The sequence below is a fragment of the Belonocnema kinseyi genome, chromosome 10 (genome assembly GCF_010883055.1).
Source record: "Belonocnema kinseyi isolate 2016_QV_RU_SX_M_011 chromosome 10, B_treatae_v1, whole genome shotgun sequence".
NCBI lineage: Eukaryota > Metazoa > Arthropoda > Insecta > Hymenoptera > Cynipidae > Belonocnema > Belonocnema kinseyi.
In genome coordinates, this window is record NC_046666.1 from 37,309,308 (window position 1) to 37,320,435 (window position 11,128).

General features: G+C 27.8%; 1 protein-coding gene across 3 annotated transcripts in view; it reads right to left on the reverse strand.

Moving 5' to 3' along the window:
* Positions 1-2,970: 2,970 nt before the first annotated feature.
* The window catches only part of LOC117181852 (repressed by EFG1 protein 1-like), a 119,085-nt gene continuing 110,927 nt past the window's right edge, over positions 2,971-11,128 (reverse strand). For all 3 annotated transcript variants that reach the window (XM_033374854.1, XM_033374852.1, XM_033374853.1), the window contains one exon: positions 2,971-3,599. In XM_033374854.1, coding sequence (XP_033230745.1) covers positions 3,442-3,599 — 158 coding nt within the window. In that variant the 3' untranslated portion in view covers positions 2,971-3,441. The remainder of the gene's footprint in view (positions 3,600-11,128) is intronic.

The window sequence follows — 11,128 nt, forward strand, 5'->3', positions numbered from 1 at the left end:
GGTCAAAGAAAATTTTGTACAATTTACAGAAAACACTGCGAATTACAAGCGCCTTGGAGGTAAATATGGAATTAAATGCAAAAAAAGTATTCATTAGCAGGTATTGTCACGAAAATTACAAAAAAACTATTTTTCATTAATAAAAAATATTTACCACATTTTTAATTAATTATAAAGCTTTCGTGCTACAAAAGTATTCAAAACTGATTATGACAAGATTTTATAATAAATAATTATTAAAAAAGTATTTGCTTTTTGTAAAAAAACGATTTGTTTATTAATAAAAAATATATATCACATTTTTAATTAACGAAAAGTACTTTTTTGCCAGAAAAGTAGTCAAAAAGTACTCAATAGTGGTTACGCAAAATTGGCTCTACTTTCATTTATTCTCTAGGAACTTTGTGGTGGGATTCCCAGGAAATGAGGTATTTTGCAAAAACACAACTCCTTCAATTTTAGTCAAAAATGCAAAAAAAAAATAAATATTCGAAACCTTACAATTCCCAAAATAATAGGTGTAAAAGACTCTTTTTTTTAGATATAGTCAGATTTTTGTAGACTCTATTTCATCCTCTGGCACAATTAAGGTAAACTGAACTTGACAGGATTTATTTGGAACAAACTAAAGTCCACTTTTTTGCCCGTAAAAACAGGCTAAAATGGTCCACTTTGAGGGGTCATAACTTGTGACCTATCACAGGTAGGATATTGTTCTTTTTTTGTAATTACAGGAAATTGAGTCTAGTTAAACTCACCTGCAGAATACTTTTTCGTGCAGTAATTATTTGCAAAGATACACAGTGTTTTTTTAAACTTAGTGATTTTTCGCTGAAAATAAACAAAATTGGGACTTTTCAATGTATCATAACTCGGAACCAATAGAAGTTAGCGGATTTTTTTTAAACAAAATTTGTTCAGAATTTTGTTTTCTTTTTTTTTCTGTTGGACATTTTGCTCTAAAATGCAATGAGAATTATCCGTCCACGCAAAAGTAACTTTGGGAACTGTTTAAAAAAAAACGAGTTTGGCAAATGATCTGTTCTGGCATTTTTGATATGTCAAAAAGGACCCCAAAACGAAACTTTCTAATTTAAAACATTGCTGGTTGGATTTATTATCGAGCAAAACTCCCAGATTCCTGGATTATAATTCAGCAGAAAATAAGAAAAGGAGGACAAAAATATTTTTCGGAATATGTTTGAATATGTTTAAAAATGTTTGAAAAATTTTCTGAATAAAATTAAAGGTTTCTCAAAATAAAGCGCTATATAGAAATAAATAAAACAATATTTTTATGTAACACTAAATATTTTTAAACATTTTTTTTTAGTCACACAAATATTAAATTTACTTACAAGGAAAAAGGTATTACTATTTTGTTTTCAAACTTATATTGTTATAAATTTAAAACCAAACTAGTCATAATAAATTCTATAAGATTCTTGGAAAAATTAGAAAAGATTTTCGAATATTTCAGTTGTGTTAAAAAAGAATCTAGGAGATTAAAAAAAAAATCCATTTTACAGGATTTTACAAAATATTAGGAAAAATATCAGCCTTTTTAAAAAATATAAAGGACTTTTAGAAGTTAAAAAGAAATACAAAATATTTGATAAATTTTCGGAAATGCTTACCAAGTTTAACAATATTTTAAATCTATTTTAAACCTCTTTTATTCCTAAAAATATTTTCAGCTGACTCGAATTTTTCCTAAAATTTTGAAAAATCATTAAAAATGTAAAAAATTGCCTTGAAATCTCCCAAATTTTCTAGGGATTTTAATACAAATTGTTTATTCACTTGAAACATTTTAAATATTTAAAAAAATCGGAATTTTGATCATTCTTTTTCATTGTCTTCAAATCTTCTAAATATTTCTTGAATTTACTCGACTGATTTATTTTTAATATTTCAATCATACCAAATTGAAACATTTAACATTAAAATCTTCCACTCTTTTCGAACTTTAAGGACATTTTTTGAAATGTTTTGTAATATTTTTAAATTTTCTCTTAAAGTTCATTTTTAAAAATGAAAAACCATAAAAACTTTTCCCATAAATCGAATATTCTACAATTATTAAAGTTTTTCGCAATTTTTTTCCAACAAAAAAGTGGTCTGAAAATGTTTGATTTTTTTTTTAATTTTACAGATCTTTTGAAATGTTTTGAGATAATTAAAAATATTCTTCTTAATTTAATTTTCGAAAGTAATAAATCATTTTAATATTTTCTAGGAACCTAAAGAATTTTTTTTCATTTTCTTTAAAGCTTACAAAATGCCTAAAATATCTTCCGAAGTTTTTATCAGTTTTAAATAGTTTCAAAACTTTGAAGTATCTCCTACACTTATTCAAATTTGTTTTAAAATAATGTATTATAGAAAAATTTTTCGTTAAAATCTTTTACACTCTTCTTAAAAATTTTGGGAAATAATCTAACTTTTTTTTAATTCATATTTTCTGGAGAAATTTGACATTTTCCCACGAATTTTAAGAATATTTTTTTCATTCTCTTGACATACTGAAAAATTAATTTTACCTAAAAAAATGTTAAAGTGTGAAAAATTGAAATTTGTCTCAAAGTATTCCCTATTCTTTCTCCACGGATTTTCAGATCTTCAAAACTTAAAATTATTCGTTTAAAATTAAATCTGAACCTTTAAAAATTTCCCCAGAACTCTTTACAAACATTTAATCTCAAAATCTTTCAAAATGATTAAAAAGCTTCGAAATTTTCGTTTAATTCTTTAAAATAAGTTTTTTCCAAAATTTAATTTTTCCTATCTTTTTGAAAATGTGAAAAAGTTAAGAAGTTATAGTGTATAAGCAAACTGTTAAAATTATTTGCCAATATTAAACAATAATTTACAATTCGAATACTCTCTTCTGTCAATAATGTTGAAAAAAATATTTAGAAATACATTTTTGGTAATGATGTGTAAATATTCGAATAAGTAAATCAATGATTTTCCGTAATATTATTTTAATAATTACTTTACATAATAAAATATTACATAAGGATTTACGATTTACGATGCATCGTACTACTTTTCTGTACGTGGAATGTTCTACAAATGCATAATATATACAAGATCTAACGACGCTTTGCTTCGATCTACTCGTATACTAAAAATCTTCAGTCAAAACCTCATCAAAGCCACAACTTTCATTTACACTTTTTTATTTCAGTGTAGAAATTCGAGATAAAAACAATAATACTTTGACTTGCTCGACTCACTCTCCACTCATTACATTCCCAACAATTGTAAAAATCGTGTACAAAACAATGTACAAAAATGTTGTACTCCTGAAATGCGTTTCGTGTCTCACATTCACAGATGTGTGCCTTTTTCATCCAACTCACAAATTTGTGGCGGTTAATTAAATAAATAAATCTTAGATTATATTATCGACAGGTTTTTCCGAGGGGTAGACAATCAGAGATTTTTTACAGGCTTTAAAACATTTTCAGTAAATTGTCCGATGATGTTTCCTCTTGGATGGTAGCATGCAACAACCACACAGGTTCCATCCCTTTTTGCCATTGCAATGCCCATTTCGCTCGTGTTTTTCCAGACTATTTGGCTGAAGTGACCTGAAAAAAATTGTTTAGTTATATCTATGTACAAATGTAAATTTAATTATATAACTTATTGGGAATGGTTAAACTGCGATGCGCCACCTGGTGACAAAAATTCGAACTAGAAAGAAGAGGCACGATTTTTAAGGTGCATTTTAATTTGTGCATAAAAGTGTTTTAACTTTTTTTGTGGATTTTAAAGTATTGATTGGATAATAAAAATAAGCCTTTATGGAAAACAAAGTGTTTTAGATGGAATTTACATATTATACAGTGAAAAACCACACTTTTTGACAGAAATATTTTTCTAAAAAAAACAATTACTCTTCTCTTTATTGCGATTTTCAAAAGATTGTAAACTTAAATAGACTTATTTTAAAGCAAAAATGAACTCAAAGTAAATTTTTATTAATTTACACATGAAATATTTACTATTTAAAAATCTGATCTAAAAGTTAGGTTGGAATTCGTATTTAAATTACAGATGGAAATTCTATCTAAAACTATTTTTTTCTTATGAATATTTGTTTTTAGTATGCATTCATTGTTTTATACTTCACAAAACAATCGTAAAAACACTTTCATGCAAAAATTTAAATACATGTTTAAATTGCACCTACTCTTCCTAGTACCATTTTTCAACACAATGTGTCGTAATGGTAGACTAAGCATCTCCAATAGGGAAACAAAATTATTTTTAAAAAATATGAAACGTAGGCGCCGAACGCCTTCAAGGAGGGGTTTCATAGCCTATTTAGTTTTCTCTTCAAGTCTTAAATCAATCTTAATAAACACAATTTTTTAATTAAAAAAATGTAAGCTATAAAAAACAGTTTTAAAAAACATATGTTATCATATAATATCCAATCTTGTAAATATAAACAAATTCTATTATAATTACCCGCCCCCCCCCCCGCAACACTAACCCCTCACAACTTCCCCTTCTCAATTTCCCACCCCGCTTCTCTTCCCCTACCTTAACTTCCCCCTCCAAACGTTTAAGCTTCTCCCCCAATACCCTCTGCAACCATCACATCCCCTTCCTCACTATTCCTCCCTTCCCGAACATCCCCGCCATCACTTTTATATCTTTTCAGATGAATAATCTTAAAAATATTCATTTCAAAAGGCTGGAAAAGGGTGTTATTGTTACGGAAATTTCCTTGAAAGCAGTCAATCCGTATTTACTTTTCTAATTTTATTCTATTACATATTTTTTCATTCCTTCACAAAGGTTTTGTATTTTAGATTCTTAAACTTCAAAGCTTATTAAATGATTCAATTTTTTCAAATTATTTAGCTTAATTTTTTAAATACTAATTTAAGATTAGAAAAACTCATTTTTTAAGATTTCTTCTTTTATTCGCTATTTAAAAAAAGTTTCTTTTTATATTTTTTAAGATCAATTTTAAAAATATTTATTTAAGAAAATGTGGAACACGGGTGTATCTTTTTTTTTTTAATTTCGGACAGGGGAAGTGAGGGAGGGAAAGTGGAGAGGAAGGGAGGACTTTCCATCACTCCCCCCTCATTCCTGATCTACTCCCGCCTCATCCTTTAATCTCCCCTTCCTTTCCCACAGTTGATCTCTTTTCCGCTACTCAATTTTCCTCATTTCCCCCATACCCCCCTCTCCCACAAACACTCACTTCACCTAACATTCCCTCCCACACTTGTTCTTACTTCCCCAGGAATACGAAACCCTAAATAAAAATAAAAAGGAATTGAACTTGTATTATTTCTAAATAAAGGCGTTGAAAATTGAATAATTAAAAATTTTAAGTCTTTAAGTATTAAGGACAAAAATAACGCACACAAAAATTTTAATAATCAACATACTGCAAAGGATATTGAAACTGAAAGAATTTTGATTAACAAAAATATAATAAAAATAAGAGAATAGTAATAAAATATTAGAAAACATATTAAAGTTTAAAGTATTTAGAATTGAAAACAAATAATACAATAATAAAAATAAAATAAGTATATTGAAATTAAAAGCATAAAAAATCTTTAAACTCAAATTTATTTTATATTTATAAAATAAATATATCCTTTTTATTATTTTTATTTTGTATCTTTTTATTATTTTATTTATTTTATAACAAGAAGATTAATCTTCTACCAAAAAAGAGCAATTTTCAACCACATAGTTCCATTTTCAACCAAAAAATGAATTTTTGTCAAAAACGATGAACCTTCAACAACAACAAAATTTATTTTTTACAGAGTAGTTCAAGTTTTAACCCAGTAGTTGAATTTTTAACGAAAAATATATGACTTCTCAACTAAAACTGCAATAGGTGATATTTCAATCAAAGAAGATTGTAATTTAAAGTTCAGGCAGTTAAATATTTAACCAATAAAGATGACTTTTTACAATAAAGAATGAATTTTCAATCTAAAATTTAAATTTAAATACAACTAAAAATGACGAATTTTTTAACAAAACATTTGAATCTTTATCCATAATTATAAGCTTTCTACAAACAAGAATAATTTTTAACCAAAATAGACCAATTTTCCACAAAATACATGAATTTTCTACCAAATATTTGAATTTTCAACTTATAATAAATAAAATTGTTACAAAAAATGTATAATAATGGTAATTTTGATCTAAATAGTTCAATTTTGCAAAAAATGTAATAGTAATAGTAATTTCTAATTAAATAGTTTAGTTTTTGACCAAATGCATTAATATGCTAAAAAATGGTTGAATTGTCAACCAAAATATGAATTTTCAACAAAAAAGGTGAATTTTCATCCTTGAATATTTATTTTCCTACCAGAAAAGACAAATTTTCAATTAAGCAGATGGATTTTCAGCAAAGGTAATAAAACTTCAATCACAACAAATTAGCTATTTACAAATTAGTTCAACTTTAAACCAATTAGTTCATTTTTCGGCCAAAAAATAAGTTTTTAACAAAACATTAGTCCAATCAATCTTTTCAACCAAAAAGATAAATTTTTTACAAAAAAAAGACGAATGATCAAAAAAATACATTTATATACAATATTTAACCAAGTACTTGAATTTTCAACTAAAAAGTTGACTTTTTATACACATAAATGAACTTTTAACTAAGAAGGATCAATTTTCAGCCATAAATGGAAACATACGTACACGCTACACTGGTGCGAGTTGGGTTGTTTACAATGTTAATATTAAATATTTAATATATTGAACATATAATAAACAACTAGCATACATTACACATATTTAACGTATATATATATATATATATATTTAATTTGTCTGGAGGTAATCCACTGCAGCTGTGTTTGCGTAAATGCCAACAAAATGAAAAAACGTCAGGTGCGAATTCGCACCAGTGTACCTTTTGAGGCTTAACAAAGTAATTTAACTTCCAAGAAAGTATTTACTTGAATTTCAGATCAAAATAGATGGCCTTTCAATCAAATAGTCGCATTTTTCAACAATATGATTAAATTTTCAACAAAAGGGTAGAATTTTTAATCAAACAAGATTCTATTAACTCAGTTCAAATTCAAGCGAAACGAGAAAAAGTGAAAGATTCTTGAAAACAGGAAAAAAATTTAATTCCTTTATAAAGGGAGAAAAAAGAATATATGGACGTTCCATTTACCTTAATTGAGGGCCCGGATCAAATAACCGGTAATAATCTTTTGGCGCGTAGAAATTCAAGCCGTTAGAGGTCTTTCCAATCCAACGCCTAACAATTTATCACTGGTTCTTTGAGGTGGGCCCTCTATTAAGGCCCCTGAAAATCATTGATAAATATGACTCCATCAACTAAAGCCAAACGGGAATCCATTTTTTCTACTTTTTTCTATAAATATTATAATGGTTAGAGATACTCCCAGTAAAGGCTGTTTTTTCTGAGAAAATTATATTTTCTATTTAATAATGATACTATTCATCTAAAAAGGGAGTGGTTAAAAAATGTGTCTACATCTACTTTTGCTTTTGCGAATGAACATGATTCTTACTGGGTCTTGAAGGATGGTGTTTTCTCGATTTGTCGTTAGGTTCACCCAAAAGCAGAGCCAAGCAGAGTATAAGCGAGAAATAAATTCTCTGAGAATTTATGAGAATCACAGAATTTATTTTAATTAATTGAAAATTGCATTTTTTCGTTAACTTTTCGGTTGAAAATTGAACTATTTTTTTTTAAAGTTTGTCTTTTTTATTTTAAATTTTACCTGCTTTGGCAAAAATTAAATCTTTTTTTTTATAAAAATGCAACTGTTTGGTTAAAAATTAAGTTATTATACTATTTTCTTGAAAACTTAACTATTTCGTCGAAAATTTACTTCTTGTTTAAAATTTATATTTTGGTGTTGAAAAATGAAGTGAAATATTTTCTGGTTGAAAGTTCCACTTATAAGGAAACATTTGTTTTTTATTACAAATTTATCTGTTTTTATACAAAATTGATCTTTTTGAATAAAAATGAAACTATTTAGTAGAGAATTTAACTATATTGTTAAAAATCCATCCTTTTTGGCTGAAAAAATTCGTCTGCTTGAATCGCTTTGTTAAGAAATCTTTTCTTTAAGATTTATATTTCAAGTAGAAAAGTTATCTCGTTGGTTAAAAGTTTAATTATCTTGTTATGAATTAATATTTTTTAATTGAAAATTCAACTACTTGGGTCAAAGTTAAGCTACATTGTGAAATTTGTTTTGATTGAAGGCTTATGTCTGTTTGAAATGTAACTGTTAAGTGAAAAATACATCTTTTTTTTGTTTATAATTAATTTTTTAACAGAAAACAGAACTTTTCCATTTTTCAATATTTGATATTTGTAGTTGAAAATTCGCGTTTTTTTTTTATAAAAAAATTATTTTTTAGTTAGAAATGTCCTTTTTTTGAGTAAAAATGCATCAGTTTCGTGTAAAATTTAATTTTTGTTTAACAGTCATATTTTTTGTTTAAAAATTGCATTTTTGTAAAGAATATTTATCGTTTGGTTTGAAGGTACAATAATTTAGATAAACTTTTATTTATTTTTTCAGTGAAATATCTTTTTTGGAAATTCGTCTTTTTGCTTTAAAATTCTTTTCTTTTGTTGTATAAATTTAATTCTTTTTTTTTAAATATAAACTATGACACTTTTTTGCTGAAAATTTGTATTTTTAGGTTGAATATTCAACTATTATGTTAAAAACTCGATTATTTTGTTGATAATTCAAGTATTTTGTTAAAGAGTTATCTTTTAAAGTAGAGACCACTTTTTTTTGTTTGAAATAAATTAATACAAAACCAATAATATCTAAAATTATTAATAAATTAATAGATTTGTAATTTTTAAAGTATATGAAATACTATAATTCCTGAATACATCTGAACTAGAAAATAATGTATATTTTACCGTTGATTTACCCTGAAGAATAAAAATATTTTTTTAAACCATAAATTCTTAAATTCTCTTAAATTCTTTTTAATTCTCCTAAATTCTGTCATATTCTCGAGAATTTAATAACTCTACTTCGGCAGGAACATAGTAGGTCGCGAAAGCAAAAACCGATCTAGACAACTCTCTTATCGACTCTCTTTTTAGATAAATAGTAGAATACCATCGCTGAAATAATGGTGTCGTGCTGAACATGTCGAAGGAGGAGGACCCGCTCGGTTCTGTTTTTTGGCGAACCTAACCACAAAACAAAAAACTACTATGAAATTGGGCCCTGAAGGATGGTACTATTGTTTTTTGTTTTATATTTAGGTTTGCCAAAAAAATAGAACTGAGCAGTTCCTCTTCTTTCGTCATGGCCGCTAACAAGCATAGTCAGTCACGAAAACAAAAACTGATGTAGACACCTGTTTTATCTACAATCTTTTTGGATAAACAGTAGAATACTCCACTTCTATGATAGTGGTCTTTTACCGGTCGTGTCGCAAGAAGAGGATCTGCCGGGTTCAACTTTTGGGCGAACCTAACCATAAAACAAAAAAAATACCATCAACTTGGGGCCAAAAATGGCCTTTTTCGATCTGTCACTATGTTAGCCCAAAATCATAACCGAGCAGATCCTCTTCCTTGGGCAGAAGCATGGTAAGTCATGAAAATAAAAATTGATGTAGACCACAGTTTTATCTACTCCCTTTTTAGAAAAATAGTAGAATACTCTGCTACTGCGAAGGTGGTGTTCTACCAGTCATTATGGATAAATTTTGTCTGTTCTGCTTTTGGGCGAACCTAACGAAGAAACGAAAAAATATTATGAAGATGGGTCCCAAAAGATGGTATTTTTTTCGTTCTGTCGGTAAGTCCGCCCAAACAGGGAATCGAGCAGATCTTCCTCTAGCATGGCCTGTGACAATCATCCCTGTTCGAAGGAAAAAAATTCAAAAAAATAGAAACGTGTGAATAGGCAAGAATATAGAGATATTCAATCCTTCTAAAATGCGCACTTTACATCCCCCAAACTCTATCATTTTCTTTCCTTGCCCTATCCGTCGCGAGTACTTAGATCTATCTCTTTTAGGCGAGCGGCAAACCCCCAAAAAGTCGCTTAGAAACACGAAAGTGTGACCAGATTCTTACAACAGGCTAGAAATGGTCTATCTTTATGTTTTCGAGGGTGCTGAATCCGAATATGGTATTTATTTTTTATTAAATTTGGGGGAACCTTGTCAAAATCGACTTTTAAGTGAAATTTGTGCTGAAAATAATTTTATGATTTTTTAAGTTCAATTCGCTGATGCTCAGCCAAAAATCAATATTTGTTCATGCAAATTTAATAGCATGTTTTTTCAACTATTTTTGAAAGCAGTAAAAGTTGTCCGAAATTTCCGAAGCATTTCCCGGCTGAGTGGAAAATTTTGGAAAATTTTTTTCATGGTATTGTGACTTCGCACGTTCAAATGAAAAAGTTGAGTGACAAAGTTTTTAATTATCCATCACTATACATACAGTCTCAAAGTACATAGTTTAAGGAAGTTTTTCAGAAAATTTGAGCCCTTAATCTCTATTAGAAAAAAAAATGTCGATTTTTCAAGTTGCGCGCAGCACGCCGCGCGCGTTTTTCCAGACGTCTGGTTAGAGAAACAAGAAAATGAGCTCAGCCATTTACGTGCGATGATTGAATCCAAGTTTTTTATGCATTTCAACATGCTGAACTAGAATATGAAAGTTGTTTTTTTTTGTGGAAAATCTCGTTTAATTATTATAAATAATTTAATTATTTCAATCGTCAAAAAATTGTATTGAGCAGCGAACGCAAATACCACGCCTGTGAATAAATAATGATATAATAATATGTTGAAAAATTACAACACAATTTGTTTAGACTGTTTCTTCATTATTTATTGGTTCTGTTTTTTTAGGGCACGAATCTTTACAACTACATAAATCACAACAATTCAAATTAGCTTTCACGCTAGGACATATATCCGTAGTACATGAATTTTTCTGTGAACAGGAACAATAAAAACTTTGCAAATACTACATTGCTGAATTACCATCATAGTAATCAGGAAAAATATTGTTGTCTTACAGCAAAAGATATGAAATAGTTTTCCTTTTAAAAATATTGCAAATGACGAGGAA